Source organism: Sprattus sprattus (assembly GCF_963457725.1).
Source record: "Sprattus sprattus genome assembly, chromosome: 16".
Lineage (NCBI taxonomy): Eukaryota > Metazoa > Chordata > Actinopteri > Clupeiformes > Clupeidae > Sprattus > Sprattus sprattus.
In genome coordinates, this window is record NC_137914.1 from 18,716,668 (window position 1) to 18,733,440 (window position 16,773).

At 40.9% G+C, this 16,773-nt stretch overlaps 2 protein-coding genes across 2 annotated transcripts in view; one reads left to right on the forward strand and one right to left on the reverse strand.

The window, feature by feature from the left end:
• Positions 1 to 1,671: 1,671 nt before the first annotated feature.
• Positions 1,672 to 4,944, forward strand: LOC308377559 (transcription factor-like 5 protein; the record flags this gene model as incomplete). Its single annotated transcript, XM_080854270.1, has 6 exons — positions 1,672 to 2,414; positions 2,545 to 2,701; positions 2,815 to 2,986; positions 3,126 to 3,318; positions 3,450 to 3,591; positions 4,819 to 4,944. The coding sequence occupies 6 exons, from the start codon at positions 1,672 to 1,674 to the stop codon at positions 4,942 to 4,944; spliced, it is 1,533 nt and encodes a 510-aa protein (XP_080710396.1).
• A 1,982-nt stretch (positions 4,945 to 6,926) lies between these two features.
• The window catches only part of col9a3 (collagen, type IX, alpha 3), a gene marked incomplete at both ends in the record, with an annotated part of 19,018 nt that continues 9,171 nt past the window's right edge, over positions 6,927 to 16,773 (reverse strand). The window contains 20 exon segments of the mRNA XM_080854271.1: positions 6,927 to 7,111; positions 7,304 to 7,381; positions 7,579 to 7,761; positions 7,875 to 7,929; positions 8,076 to 8,222; positions 8,966 to 8,998; positions 9,145 to 9,189; positions 9,337 to 9,372; positions 11,386 to 11,457; positions 11,690 to 11,743; positions 14,182 to 14,235; positions 14,466 to 14,519; positions 15,185 to 15,229; positions 15,428 to 15,481; positions 15,592 to 15,645; positions 15,801 to 15,854; positions 16,003 to 16,056; positions 16,225 to 16,278; positions 16,454 to 16,473; positions 16,476 to 16,506. Coding sequence (XP_080710397.1) covers positions 6,927 to 7,111; positions 7,304 to 7,381; positions 7,579 to 7,761; positions 7,875 to 7,929; positions 8,076 to 8,222; positions 8,966 to 8,998; positions 9,145 to 9,189; positions 9,337 to 9,372; positions 11,386 to 11,457; positions 11,690 to 11,743; positions 14,182 to 14,235; positions 14,466 to 14,519; positions 15,185 to 15,229; positions 15,428 to 15,481; positions 15,592 to 15,645; positions 15,801 to 15,854; positions 16,003 to 16,056; positions 16,225 to 16,278; positions 16,454 to 16,473; positions 16,476 to 16,506 — 1,362 coding nt within the window.

The following is a 16,773-nucleotide window of genomic DNA, read 5'->3' on the forward strand; positions in this document are numbered from 1 at the left end:
ATCAGACAAGTTTTCAGTAATAATGCATTTGCGAGAAGGATTTGTCAGTACCGAACCATTGTGCCCTGAATAATGCAGGATTCAAAATTAAACTGTGCTGTTGCAAACAGAATCCATTTACCATTTATATAGATTTGTGTGTTATTTACACAACTACCTTTTCTGTTTATTGTCAATTTTCAAACTAATAAAAACTGTTGTGTTTTTGTTTTGTTTCTAATAGAAGCCATTATAAACCATACTGGTTTAATTTGGTTGTTTAAAACCTTTTTAGTGAGGAGACAAAGCATTGATAGCAATTCAAATTATGCTTTAAGTTGTGTCTTCGATACCCCTGATAAATCAGAGAATATCTGATGTAGCTGAAAAATAAAACATTCAAATAACTGACGTGAACTGCCTTTTTTTTCCCCCTTTAATTTTAACAACACAATTTTGCTCTTTAAAAATTGGGTCATTCTTATGATGAAAATGCTCGCATTTTGACAGGCGAGATTAATCTACACACCAGAGTAAAATGTTTCAATTATTAACTTTATCAAAGTATTACCTGATTAAATTGTAAACTGAAACTGTGATCTGTAACATTTTACGAATATTTGTATTGTTTTCCAAATAATACATTTGCAAGATACATTTCCTTTCATAATTTACAAGGCACGAATCGGAACTCTGAAAACAATATTGAAATTGGACGTCATCAGCTCATTTGACTTCCACTTGCCGCCTCAGCAACAAGTGACAGTTGGTACATTTCACCTAAGGAAAACGGACGACAGAGTACTCATACATTTTATTGATTCTTTTGTGTTCATGAGCTTAATTTACCCATATTTATTTTATTCCGACATATAACAGACAGGTAAGGATTTTGTGTGGACATTTCCGATTGGATATCATGATTAGCTACTGTTTACAAACATAACTAAGGCTATTTAGGCCATACAGAACATTTGCAATTAATCTTAGCTGCTGGTTGTCATACTATTGGCTAACTTGCTAACCGTTAGCACGCATAGCTAAAGTGTAACATTAACTTGAGGTAGTCCATATGTTTTAGAGCTCTTTTAGGTATCGTTCAATTACAGGGTGGATTGGTAGGTATAATGTTAAACAAATAAATAAGAATTTTCATAACTGTTGACAAAATTCCAACTTGATGCTCGTGTTGACTAGACATCACCTACTTTTGTACTTAGTTTAAGCTTTTGCGCGAGGCTCCTCAATGGAGCGGGAAACGAATTTGAAGGGATCCCATCAAACCAAGTTAGCTGGGGTCGAAGAAGAAAGACAACTTAGGAAAATGAAATACCTCAGAATACAGACTTGGGTAGACTGGTGACTGGATACATATCAAAGTTAACTAATCAGCCATAGGCTTTTGAGTGGCTTTTACTTTTGCCAGCACATTTGCTCTGGCATAACTGAATCAGCATGAACTTAATTTTCGCTGGCTAATGTTAAGGGTATCATGTCCAAAGCTACTCATTTGCTAGCTAGTTAACTTATTGACCTGACTCACAGTCCTCAGACCGTTGCTGACAGCTTAGCTAAGGATAGTATTGTTAGCGCAGAAACTCAACTGATCTCTAAATTAGTGTATTTACATTGTGATTAGTTGAACATTCGAATTGTAGAAACTCAAAGAATTGTTGAGGTGAAGCAGTGGTTATGACGGACATTTTGTGCCTTTCTTATGTTTCGACTTTGCTTCTCTACAGGATGACATCAGTGGCCTGCAAAGCACTTCATGCATCACCCAGCGGCCAGTACATTTCTGACCCAGTTAGTGTAATTGTCAGCCAAAATGGATGTGTTTCAAATGAGCAAGGCCAGGTTTTGAGCTCTGAATTCAGCCTCTTGGAGATGACAGAAGTTGAGTACTCACACCTGCAGCACATCATTCAGTCTCACATGGAAGCGCAAGCAGGTGACCAGGAGGCATCCAGTGAGATCAGGACAAATTCAGCCGTGTACAGTGAGGACAGGGCTTCCAGCCACCAGCACAGTGAGCCTGATTACACAGCCAACTCTCCACCATCCAGCCCATCAGCATGTCAGACTGACACACAATCATCTTCTGATGTACGATATACCATCTCAGGAATATCTCAAGAAGGAGGCATGGACATCCAAGACATCAAAATGGTTTTGATCAGTGATCCGACTGACAATGTCAGCACTGGAGAGAGGACACCAACCAGCTGTGGTGAGGTACCGGGCTCTGTGCTGGCTAAAGTCAGATGTGCTATGGAGGCATCCAGGGACCGCTTTGAGACGTGTGACAACAAAACTGGCCCGGTGCTGGAATCCAGGCCCAATCCATCTGCGCGAGTCCGCCTGGAAAAAAGGTTCAACTGCAGTCCTTGTGATGTTTCCAGACAGCAGGACTCTCAGTCAGCAGCTCTGAACACGTAAGTTGATTAATAGATTGAATCCATCTTTAGTTTCACATGAATCATTTGTGTTAGTTTAAGTCTATCTATTTTAGTCTATTTTTTCTTGTAATATCTAACAACATAATTCTACATTGTATCTTTCAAGACTTTTGACAATGCTGCAGCACTCTACCGAAGCCAATGGAATAGCCATGCACTCACAAACAGAAAAGTGGATCAAATCAGACCAGAATCCCACCATTGAGTGTACCTATCCATACGGAGGGAGTTTCTTCAATGCTGTGGGAACCCATCGTAGTCAGGTAAAAAAAATGATGAATGGGGGGGGGGGATCACAGTTATTCAACATGTTATAAATGTGTCATTGAAATGTGACTGAGGAGGTACAACCATAACCATATTGCTGATTGAACAGGGTCTTGGAGGCCTCTCACACATGCATGAAGGCAATAAACATTCAGAGCTGATCGTTCCCAGGAACTTTACCTTCAGCTATCGACATGAAAGAGGGACTGATGCCACAGCAAAGGCCCCATGCTTTGTTCACACAGACGCCTCAGAGGCCCAAGTTTGTGTCAAGGCAGAAAGTATGTCTCTAGAATGGCTCTGGTCTTTGCCTGTTGGGATCTTTGATAGTTACATTTGATACCTTCTGTCTGTTTTCAATGCTCTATTCTCAAATGTTTTCTTTTAATTTGCATTCTTCTCCATCAAATGTCTACTCAGATAGCACAGAGCGTAAGCCCTACACTCTGAAAAGGGCGAGGACCCGTGGGTCCCGTGTCCAGGGCCCAGGCATAATCCAGCACTCTGCAGACCCCAGGGCTGTAGCTCCAGGCAGGCCTGGAAGGAGGACTGGCCCCCCAATGGAGACCACTCAACGTAGGGAGCGCCATAACAGCAAGGAGCGGGACCGCAGGTAACAGGGCCCAAGTCATGCAGGAGTGAACACCTGTCTGACGTATATGCTGAAAAGACAAGTTCCCTTGTGTGCTTACCTCAATAAAATAAACATGTGTCATAAGATTATTTATTTTCTCTGACCCATAGGAGGAGAATCCGCGTATGCTGTGATGAGCTCAATTTGCTGGTGCCATTCTGCTCCTCAGAGACAGACAAGGCCACCACCCTACAGTGGACCACTGCCTTTCTCAAATACATCAGAGAGGTCTATGGAGATTCACTTAAACAGGTATAGCATACCCACACAGTTACCATCACAAAGCATTTAGTTGAGTATTAACCCATAGATCTGTCACAATTCGTACATAATCGCCTGAATTGGTCATTTGAGCTGACTGCAATCATGCTTTTATGCATTGTTTCCATTAATTTGTGTAAAAACAGAAATGTCACATTTCCATCACTATTTCCTCATTGTTTTCCACTGTTTGAGGTTTGACTGGCACTCTTTAATGATGTCATCCTAGCGCCTCCTTCCTCTGCCATGGTTTAATGGCACATGAGTGGAGAATTAGCACCACCAACTGTTTATCTTGATGCGCTTAACTTCTAATATTCAACGGACCACATCTTAATGAGCATCTATTGACATTAACATCATGGATTTAGCTACAAAGCCAAACATCACAGCACTGCTGTATATATTCAAGTTGTTATTTATGTCAAATCTGCCCTGTGCAGTTGTTTTTGCAATACCTAAAGAACTTACTGAAATGTAATTTCTATTTTTTATGTTCCAATGTTCAATGCTGTTCTTCATAAGGTTTATGTGTATTATTAAACTATGATTAGGCTTATTGCCTTATAGTGGCATAAAATGAACAGAAAAGGATGATTCAATCGTTAATTACAATTATTGGTATGCCCACAATAAACCACAATTTCACGATCGTGACAGCCTTAATTGTCCTTTAATTAAAAGTAGGATTTGGAAAGAGATGTGCATCTTTGAATTATGTTCATTTTTTTTTTATTGTCTAACTAATTGACCAAACTTATTGAACAATCTTTCAAAGCAGCTTAAGTATGAAAATCATTACAACTAGTTGTAATTTCACTTTAAACCAGAGTTAAGCATCCTGAGCATTGGTACAATGATTTGGAATAACAAAGCCATCAGCAATGACCAAGACATTTCAAACAGTGAATTAACACATTTACAAGTAATTTATTTTGAATCAGGCAAAGTAACACATTTACAAGTAATTTATTATGAATATGGTAAAGTAAAACATTTACAAGTAATTTATTTGGAATATGCTAAAGTAACACATTTACAAGTTATTTATTTTGAATATGGTAAAGTGACACATTTACAAGTTATTTATTTTGAATATGGTAAAGTAACACATTTACAAGTCAATTATTTTGAATATGGTTGAGTAACACATTTACAAGTAACTTCAGTCTACATAACAAAGCTCTTCTTGTCCATCCCTCATCTTCTTTCTCCTAGGAATTTCAGAGCACCTTCTGTGGTAAGACAGGAGTGCGCATTAAGCCCAGTGCTGGGGCCACAGGCCTGCACACCCATCTCCTTGACCCAGAGGCAGAACCCCACAGTGCATCCTCACACGAATGACTGCCGTGATATGCAGCAGCTGCAGCAACTACCAACATGAAGTTGGTCACCAATACCTTCCCAGACCAACTGCGTCCCTTCCTTGTATATAATGTTAATTTATTTGTTTCCAAGCAATCTATTCTTATGTGCTGTGGCACTATTTCTTTTTGTGAATATCAAGTCTTGATTTTCGTGGACAGATGTAGAGGTCATGTGGTGTTTGTTTTTAGATTTGGTCTGTTATTTAAAATGCCTCTCCTTCCTTATTTTGTGTACTCCAAAAACACTCCTATGGATCAAGTTCTAAGGAAGGAGGGGATAGCTGTTCTTTTTATATGTCTGTATATGATTGTGAATTGTCCACAAGCTTCCATATTTGTACTCAACTTTGTAACGCTTCTTTTGGAGAAGACAAGCAATTTCTTAAAAACATCTACAGATGGCAGTATTTCTCCATTGAAAGTCTAATTTACTTATCCTCTGTGATGGAGTAACTTTTCTGTGGTGAAAAAGAAACTGATACTGTTATTATTGTTACTCACATTGTTACTAAAATCATACTTTTGTCTTAATTTATGAACCTGTACAGTGAATAAATAGCCTTAATTTGTGACATGCCTCTTTAAATAAGAATGCACATAACCTTTTGAAAAAGCATTTACTAAACTTCCACTATCTATAAATAGTTTACAATGATGTGTTTGTATTTATGGCCACAGGGCTAAGCTCTCTTCTATTTACAGTTTTTCCAGTCTTTATTTTTCAATGTTTCATACGTGCATGTGTTTGCATGGCTGTGTTCACAACTGAAAATAAATGTATTTTAGTCATTAATGTGGCAAAGACCTAGAGTATTACTGTTGATGGATACACTTGAGCTGATAGACTTGATTACTTGAGAGTGCTGTTTTACTGAAAAGTGGCTTTATTCAATATTTCTTACAACATGGTGCTATAGCGTCTTACTGTACATACAAGTCACCCACAAATAATAAATAGTATTTAAAATCATGTATATTTAATAGTTACAGCACCAGTACATAGTGGAGATGGTGAAAATTGCTGAAAAAAGTGAAAAGCCCACGATTCGTCAATGACTTGCAGTACTTACAGACGCTGAAGCATCTGTAAAGACACTTCCTTGTTTTATTTTGGAACCATTTTCCAGGGGGATTTGTTTCATAGAAAGTAAAAAACAGAACAACAATGTTAAAAAAAAACAAATAAGTTTTGTTTCATTAAACTAAACTAGCTTGATGAAAAATATGGTGGGTGCAGTAATATACAAAATATCTTGAACACTTATTTCTTCATGTTCGTACACAAAGCAGGGCTCACTGATGTATGTATGCTCATGTTCACTCATATGTTTAACCATTTTCTGTGTTTTTGCCCATACTTTGAGGTAAAACTCTACCGCTTGAAGTGAAAAAACCTTTGAAGCATGTGTTAACTTTTGTAGCACCTTGGTGAAGAGTTAGTCTGCCAACAATCACTGCTATGAAGCTTTAAAGGGGCTTCAGAAGGCAGAAAAAGATGAAAGGAACAAGTAATCTCTTTTTTTCAGGTTTTCTTTTACACATACATATACAAGGTGTTGGGTTTGGAATGGATAGTAACCACTTCTCCATTTTGTTGAGCTGTCTTTTCTGTGTGGAGTAAACTTGTGCTGGCACTCAGAGCGTAGTTGAAATATCGCCATACCGATGTGATGGGCTACCTTTATGTCCTCTTCATTTAAAGTCTCACTTTTCCAGGCCTGTTCTTCCCAACTGTCATGATGTTCTTTCTTCCATGATCTCTCTTTTTGAATGCATTCTAAAAATAATTTCTTTCATCTCCTCTTTAATTGTTCCTGTTTGGGTTTTTAAAAAAAGGATTTCAAAGTGAACTCTGTCTTTCTTCTCGATCTCACTCAGCTTTCTCCTCTCCCTAGGGGAGGGGGGGATGGGCTGTCTCCAGGCTGGGGTGGGGTGAGGGAGGGGTGAGGTTGAGTATGCCTAATGGTTCTTGGAATGGCTGGTCTTCGCGGCCACAGATGCTCCATGGCAGGCAGACGTGTCGCAGATCCCAGGCGGGCCCTGGTGTCCGGTGCGGCCCGTTCGGCCTGCTTCTCCTGGCTCTCCCGCATCTCCGGGGGCACCATCACGCCCGTCTTTAACAATTCCATGCACTCCTGTCAGACCTGAAGAAAAGACATAGAGGACAAGTCACTGAATACCTATCCAAGACAACACCCTACACTTATCAGCAACTTAATTGATAATGTATTGGTTTCTGACAAGGATCTTGTCACCACAACAATACAGTTGATGTGAAGGTTAGGTAGTATTCTGCATAGGTGCTTGTCATGAAAAGCCACTAGGCACTGACATACCCTGCTCTCCTTGGTCTCCAGGTGGCCCATCAATTGCCTTGCCAATTGTTCCCTTGTCTCCTTGCTCTCCAACAGCACCTGTTGAATACCACAAAGGTCACAAACAGTTACCAAGCAATAATAATCAGCCAGTTAGCCATCAAACAGCATAAATGTAAAGGATCTCAGCAGTGAATTAGTTACTTAGACAGTTTAATTAGCATCAGTAGTGCATAGTCTATGACATCATGCTTGTAGCTACACTGAATGCATATGTTATCCATTGTTAAGGTCACCTCTAGGGCCGGGGTCACCCAGGTCTCCGGGAAGGCCTCTGTATCCTGGAGGTCCACGAGCTCCGGGGTGTCCGACGGACCCAAGTTCTCCTGGTATTCCTGCTTGGCCAGCTGGGCCAGGGCGGCCAACTGCTCCTGGAGCAAGGGGCCTCCTCAGGTTGGCAGCCAACTGCGCAATCTGATCTAAAAGAGAGAGAGAGAGAGTGTGGAACGGCATGGTCAATCTGTGTGAGGAAATTAGTCTTTGTTGAACAGCCTGAGTTTTACTGCCGCAGGAAACAATGCAGTGTTCTCACCATCCACCATTGATCCACACAGCTCCCTGATGAGCTGCTCACTGGCCAGTTTTCCCTGGAAGAGTAGCACAGATGGAACAAAAAGACAACGTAAAATGAAAGGCTACCTCTCTTTTTTCCAAGTCTTGTTTAAGTTTTTAAGAAATTTAGTTAGAAACAAAAAAATTGTTAAAAAGGGAAATTTAAACAGAAAGTACTCACAGGTACGCCTGTCTTTCCAGCGATGCCGGGCAGACCCTGCTCTCCCTGCAGTCCCATCAGGCCTGTCTTTCCTGGGCCTCCTCTGGCACCCATCTCTCCCTGGGGCCCCGTCACGCCTTTAGGCCCCAGCTCACCACGCTTCCCAGACTGCCAATCAGAGGGCATCAGAACATCAAAAACTACAAACCTCAGGTCCCTCCTTCAAACCCACTCAAAACACACCAGAACATATGATGAAATATGAAATCGTTTTTTTTTTTTTCAGGCCCTAATGTTATCTCGAACATGCTGCCAAGCAGAAAAGAAGCAGCTGCTTTAATAGGCCCTCTCATGCTGAAGCTCCGCAGGAGAGGAACTTGTTTGGCAGAGTAGAGGGAGCAAGAACCGTTATAAGAACCCCATGAGTGAGTCGCTCTGCGGCCCCTTGGCCCAGGAGTGGGCGGCTGTGTGAAGCGTTCTCACAGGATAATTAGGTGAACAATAACAACGCGAGACAGCGCAAAGAAGCGAGCATGGCCCATCAGAGAGCTTGCTTTAATTACATTAATTGAGCAGAAAGCTTTGCTGCCATGTTGCATGATTCCCCACATCCTCCTCCCCTCCACTCTCGCTTCGTTCCCCTGACGAAATTGTGTTAAGAAAGCTAAAGAAGCAATCCATTAGGATAATTTAATCCAGTTAAACCTGGAATGTGCACTGGAATCTCTGTGAATTACTTCCCAAAGCTGGGGCTTGAAGATAGTCGGCAAGAGGCTGAGAGCTTGTTGAATATCCATTAAAAAGGATGGCTGCATTTGCTGTAGGTGTACTCTGTACTGGGAGTGAACACCTGGATTTATTTTCAGTGAGAGGGGCTAGAGATTATGAATGAGTGTGTGTGGAAAACTTACCTCTCCTTTTTGTCCAACGGGGCCAAATGGACCCTGAAATAGTGAGAAATTAAAAGTTTATTGTACCATCTGTGCTTTAGTCAGATCACTGCGTTGCCATTTTATACCAATAAAATCAGCCAAGTCTAAAATTCAATCAAAAATTTCATTTGGTCAGAGCAAATAAAAGTCTGACTTACAGGCTCGCCATTTTCTCCTGGCAAACCATCACTTCCGGCCACACCCTGAAACAGGACAACAGAGAGATTTAACAGAGTTCATACAAGCTAACTCCACAAAGACTTCACTTTAGATCAAGGGTCAGACAAAGGTAATTTCTGTCACTCTGGCATTCAATACACGAAATCGCAAAAAAAGAAAAAACTCCTCACCATATCTCCTTTGGGGCCAGATGCTCCAACAGGACCCTTTATGGGTGGAAAAGAGAGAGAGAGAGAGAATAAATAGTGAATACAGTTTAGTCAGGAGTGCGGCTGGTCCTGGTAGTGGTGGTCAGGCAGGTTGTATGCCGTGAGTGTGTGGAGATGGAGAGGAGCACGGCGGCTCTGGAGCCCTGAAGCGGGCTGTATAAAGCTGGGCTTTGTTCATGACCCAGCTCCCTGAACAGGAGGAGGCTTTGTTGGGAGAAGGCTACCTCTCCTCAGAGCGCTTTATGAAAACACAACTCAGGGTACACGACTGGGGGGAGAGAGGGAAGGTGAGGGAGGGGGAGGAAGATCAGGCGCTTGTCTTCTTTCATTTCGCTGTGAATTCGTGTCTGTTCTGCGCACTCTATGTGCGATATGTTATCATTGCCATTGTGTCTTGGATCTCTGGTTGTGTTGCCGTGTTTGTCTGACTGTGGGTATATCTGGAGCAGTTATTCAGGTGGTTGAATGTTATCTTTTTTTCATCCTGTCGTGTTCTGTATATCAAGTATCAGACGCTTAATGTACGAGTGCTGAGTTTTTGCTAAAAATAAGAAGACAGGCACACTGCCACAGCAATGTGGTTGATGCCAACATTGTTGGCACATAATGTTGATACCACTGAGTTGAGGGAATCCAATCCTTTGTTGTGCATGTCATACCTGTTTCACAAAATCGAACGCACTACAGTACTGTATTTATAATATTCAAGATACAAACACATTATATACTATATGTTTTGGGTGTTTAAATGAACTGATTCAGTTAACGAGTTATTGCCATCTGGTTTAAGAGATTATTTAATTTTCTCACAACACACTATTTATTACCGGTATGTAATAAATATTTATTATTATACAACACTATTTTGTATTCAATTTATTTTATCTAGTAGTATAATAAATATATATACATATACAAATGTGTTAATACTTGAATCTCAGTGTTTCGTGTGTAAGTTATACGTTTTGTGTTTTTGTGCAGGTTTATGTATATTTTGTGATTTATGTGAATTGATGCTGCAACACTGCAACTTCCCTTTGTGGATCGATCAAACAATCAATCTATCTATCAATTGATCGATAGACTGTGTGGATAATGACCTGAATCTATTAGCATGCCGACTGAATTAAATACTGTGAAATGTAATATATATAACTATATTTCTCTGACATACTCACCCAGATGTGTCAGAACAGTTTTACCCCAACATCTCTCTTAATTATGATGTCTCATTTTCAAAACAATTACAAAAGGTCCTTGACAAAAGCTTTTTTTATCCTCAGGAAATAACAGGCATGGATTTAAATCAGTCATTTGTGCTGTGCTCCCTGAAGATTATTGATGTGAGATGTCCAAAGCGTAAATGTTATTTGACAGGGTTATTTACTGAAGTATTAGCAGGGATACTGTAATTAAGGTCATACTTTTTTACATTTCTGTGTGTCTTTTGCCTTTTGTGAAATATTTTGGTTGTCTGACTCTTCATGTCTAGTTGTAAAGACATTCCTTTCCTTGTTTCTAATGTCCTTTGTGTTCCTTGGACCCATGACGTCAGGTCTGATTGTACTGAGAGAGGATCCTATGACTTTCCATCACTTTACTTTTGACACGGCATGATTGGACTCTGTGTGCCATCTCCCGCCAGCATCTATGCTTATTAAACTAAGCATTTTTCTCCAACCTATTCAAGACATCTTATTTTCTCTTTCCTCCTATTTCCGTGACAATATGCAATCTCTAATAGCTACCATCAAGACAATCTAGGGCCTTTCAAGGCACTTCTACAATTGTATTTTCCTAACCAAAATGGACAATACATTCAGTGCCGGACCTGAAACACTTCTTGTCACAAATCTTTAGTGTGCATTTTTTTATGCTGATGAAAACAAAACAGTTGCATTGTTATTGTTCAATTTAATTTGCTCACTAGTTTGATGAAAGAATATTAAAGATATGGCCAAATTGATTTATGACTTGTTCACAAACCCAACACATTTCACATCAACTCACCCGTTCACCAAATCCTCCTCTGATTCCTGTTGGCCCAGGAAGGCCAGGGTCTCCAAGGGCTCCCTTGACTCCCTTTGGAGAGTAAAATGTACATTTCAGAGAGAAGCATAAACAAAACTCAACTATTGAGTTAATTGTGGCATTATTTGATCTTTTACAGTTGAAAAAAGTGATGAAAAATTACACAAATGCTGCTGTTGTGTTTTTATTGTTTAATGTAGTCACCAGAAGAATCACCTATGCTACCTACCCACATACTTCTTAGAATTTACCAGGGTGTGTCATGCCAGCTGATATACTTTACCTGGTAGCCTTTTGTGCCGTCAGGTCCCATATTTCCCACTGGTCCAAGGCCACCCTGTAAAACAGATAAGGAGTACCAATGAGGTCTAATCATGGAAGGGCAGGGAAGGCATCAGCCACTTTCCCCTCATTAACTCCCACCACTCTTCCTGGCTTCTGACTGTTCTTTGCTTGGTAATTCTCTTCCTTTGAGAAATGGGTTGCCAGAATGAAAGACAAATGATCAAACGTGGTTCTTTGACTGACTCCATGTGAATTTATTCTCACAACCAAATAGCTCTCTCATAACAGCTTTGTCTAACCACGTGATGTGAGCCTAATGCAAGAACAGCCTTTCGTATGCCAGGTGATTTTATTCCCCAGCGAGGTCCTGCCATCCACATGTAGCATGTGGCGTGACTTAGTTACAGATGAGAATGAAAACCTAGTGTTGACATGAGATGAGAGTGTATAGACTGATGGAAGAAAATGTCAACATGCGGCACCGGCTGCTCTGTTGGTTCTCACTGGGAACAGCAGCCTCTGAAGTGTTTTATCTTCATCTGACTGCCTAAACAGTTCTCTCCCTGTCTCTGTGAGAGTGTGCTGGTGGGTTTTTGTGTGTGTGTGTGAGTGTGTGTATGTGTAAGAGAGTGAGAGAGAGAGCATGTTGGTGTATGTGTGTTTAGCCTGTGATCACATTGTGTGTGAGCATGGACACGTGTGTGTGTGTGTGTGTGTGTGTGTGTGTGTGTGTGTGTGTGTGTGTGTGTGTGTGTGTGTGTGTGTGTGTGTGTGTGTGTGTGTGTGTGTGTGTGTGTGTTTGTGTGTGTGTGTGTAGGGGGGGGGGGGGGGGGTCTGTTTGTCTGTGTGCTAGGGGACAGGGCTAAGCATTCAAAAGAATGTGATCATATTCATGTGTTGCTAAGCAACAATTTAAGTCCTCACCCTTCATCTTATGACTAATCACAAAGAGTAGTTTTTATGAAGCTAATCAAGACTAATTGTCTTTCTGGATGGGCTGAGTGCCAATAGACATGTTTTTATGGTGACACCAGAAACTAATCCTAGATGAATCCTGTCACAATTTGCAACCGAAGACAATATTCTTTTGTCAGCAAAGATGAGAATGATAATGAAGAATGATTAAGACTTGTACATGAGGAGAAGTCAAAGTAATCATGTTTTGAATTAAACATCTTTGAAAAAAAAGACTTGCAACTTTATTCAGTGACATGGAAAAATGTCAATGAACGGAAAAAACCTTTCATACATACAAGCTTATCTTAAATATAGAAGTGCAGAACTAATGTCAAATCATCACAACAGCATTGCTGATGAATCTAACGTAAAAACATTTAGCATCATAATGCAATGGAGAAAAGGCCACTCCTGTCCAATGTCCATGTGCTACGCTTGGCTCCACATTGAGGCTAAATAGAGTCCATTGACATACCTGTCAAGTTAACATGACTGAAATCTGTGAGCTACCTCCACCGCTCGAACACACACTAATAAGACAAGCATACTGCTGCATTGGCGCAACATTTTGAAAACAGGACTATGTTCGCACCATAGAGATAAGAAGTTCAGTTACGTAGGCACTGACCTGCTGAATATTGAAACGCTGACTAGTCTGCTATGAGTGGCGAGTCGCACAGTGTGAACAAGGCAGTCTCCCACTGGCACTGTGCAGCAGTTAGTCTATTGGAGCTGTATTTTTAGATTATTATTGAATGCGATTGTGAAAATACATGAGATATAGTGACACTTAGTGAGATATAGTGTCACTTAGTGAGATATAGCATCAGAACCAGTGGCCGGCTACCTCTGTGGGGAATGCATCATCTTCTTATGGTCAGTCTTACTCTTTTTGCACAGTTAAGACAATGACTGGGTTGTTTATTTTAGACATTTCTACCCTACAACACATTCTAAAGACTTATCCTTAAATAATCCTGAGAGGGATGATGGTGTTTTATGTCATTGAATTTAAAAGTAACAGACACCCATAACAAATGATCTAACATTATCATTGAGCTTTATCACTCTTCCCTTATCACACTTTGTGAACAAAATCATGGAGGTGCTACTGTTGTCTAAGTATAGACTGCTAAAAAGATGCCCAGCTGTTCCCTCTCTCCGTGTCTCTGTGGTAAGTGTGACCACAACATATGGCTCCAACCTGTGGGGTAAAAAATTACGCCCCCAACAACAACAACAACAACAACAACAACAACAACAACAACAACAACAACAACCAAATGACTTTTCTTAGATTTCTCTGCGTATTATACAAAACGTTTCACAACATTAACTACACATTAAACGCAACTTTGCAGAGTACGCTTCAGGGGTTTAAAGTGGGTAGTCTAGGTAAAAGTTTACTGGCCCTTCCATAGTTCCATAATCATGCTTAGATTTCCATAATGATGCTATAATGGCAAGTCTTTTGAGCCAGAGCCTCAGGATTATTGTGGAGTTTCCGACTGATTGGTTTCTGTGCATACTTACCACCACACCTCTGGGTCCAGGCTCTCCCCTCGGTCCTGGAATTCCAATGTCACCCTGTTGGAAGAATTAACGTCTGCATAAACTGACAGATAGGACACATATTATGCTAAAGCTCATGGCTTGGTGGATCATATTGTTTCTGGTTAGTTTCGTCATTCAAAGTTTTGCAGTGTCACAGGCCTTAAGAGACATGGTGTATTATAAATCCAATCATGACAGAGATCATTGCAATTGAGCCCACCACATTTATTCACCCCACAATGACTAAAGTATCAGATACATACAGGAATACCTGGCTCTCCAGACGGTCCTGCTTCTCCCATCTCTCCAGAGTCACCCTGCCACAAGGGAATAGGACAGGGATCAGATTCAGAAGATGCAATACATTATCCTCACTTACTTCTCCGTCTTGCAATTGACATGTCTATTGTATCTTATGATCTGTCTCCTTGTTGTTGTAGTGACAGTATTGTGCTAACATCAGTGCTTTGCCTTTGCCAATATTTTGTGCTAGTACAGGGAGCCTACATTTTTTGTTAGATCTCATGCAAGATTTGGTCATATCTGATTGTGTTGTGTCTCTGGCTCTGATTATATCTCGTACTCTATGATGCCCCTGTCCTGGCTGAATCATTACTTGTGCATCACTGTTTTTCCTGAAACATGAATTTTCACTCACACTATAAACTGAAACAGCGGATGGGGGCCATTTTCTGCTAAAGCATCTCTGAGCATGAGGCTAATTGTCATTACATTGTCATGCTAATTGCAGGTTCCATTGCTAATTATGTTATTATATTACACACAGTCTGTACGGCATTGGCAATTTCTAGCTTGTGATTATTACAACTAAAAGACATTCAGAAGTTTCTCTCAGTAAGAGCCCACTGATTGCATCAGCTCTCACAGTATGAAGTCACAAATGTTATGGCTTCTCTGTGCGCTCATTGTTAAACACTGATAATCCACAAATGAGAAAGTAATGCCCCTGATCATTACTTACAACTCCTCCTTTGGCTCCCTTTCCTCCAGCCCTTCCTTGTAAACCCTGTAATATGCAATGACAATACATCACATACATACCAAAACATCTGTCCAGATGGCAGCAGAAAAGATACACAGTATTTGTTTGTCAATGTCATGTCAGTGTTTTCACTGAAAAGAAGACCTCCAACCAACAGCAGTAAATATACAATGTATATACTATTTTTTTTGGAGGAAGGAGCGTGAAAAGAGATAAACTTACAGGCAGGCCGTTGGGCCCTTTCTCACCGGGCACTCCATGTCTTCCAGCATCTCCCTGGCAACACAAAGAAGCGCTGTGATTCTCATATCAACCAGACTCCACTTGAAAACGCAACAGACAATTTTAACTGTGTCTCTGTCAAAGTGGGAAAATGCACAGCTTACCTTCTCTCCATCTAATCCCTGAGTGCCATCCTTGCCGTCTCTGCCAGGAATGCCCTGTGCAAAGAGAGAGAGAGAGAGAGAGAGAGAGAGAGAGAGAGAGAAAAGGGAAGGTGCTTATTCTCTTCCTTCCAGAAAATGGCTTACTATTTGTTTGTTTGTTTGTAAGTCTGTTTATGCCCTAAGTCAGAGAAAGGTTCTGAGGTTCTTACGGGCTCCCCCTTGGGTCCTGATGGCCCTGGGACTCCCTTAGGCCCGATTTTACCCTGAAAAAAGAACAAACACACGACGTTTAGGAGCTTTTTTCCCAACAAGATTTTGCTTAAGCTAAATTAGATTAACACGATCTGACTCAATTAACCCCATTGAAGCACCATCAGATATGTATGGAGAGAAATGAGATGACAAGCTTACAATCTCTCCTTTTGGTCCTTTGAAACCCTGTGGTCCTCTCTCACCAGCATCTCCCTGGAATCATCAAATGACAGACACACAGGTTTTTATTGCTGAGAGTCAGCACAACCTTCACAAAACTTGTGAATGCAATGCGATGTGAATACTGTGCGTTGTGAGCCACCATGTTCCTCTAAAATGAAAAATGTCAATCACAAAATACAAACACAAGCAGACACTCACTGTTTTGCCAATGATTCCAGGCGGGCCAGATTTGCCCCTGAAGCCAGGCATTCCCTATGAAGACAGCAAGGCACATACACAGTTCAGCCATAGCATCACCAACATGATTATATTCAGTTTATAAGATATAATCCAAGTTTTACCTTTAATTAAACATGGCATATTACATGGAAACACGGCTTTCAAATGCTTAAAGAGTTCACTAAGATGTAAACTGATTCAAACTCACCCTGTCCCCAACTGCCCCACTGGGCCCTGCAGTCCTCTTAGACCTCTTGGACCCTGAAATGACACAGTGTGAGATATAAAGGTTTATTACAAAACTGGGCTAAGCCATCACCACCTACTCATGGCAAAACCCCACAGATCAATCCATCTGGATTTCCATCCAGAACAAAGAGCGATAAAAAGCCCAATCTGAAGATAATGAGACAGGCCACCCCAAATGTTCTCAGCATGCCTGCCCACTACTGTCCTGTCCTTCCACTAAGGTGTAGGTGAGTACATTCTCAATTGCAACCCGAGTTGAGAACACCTGTGGATCATGCT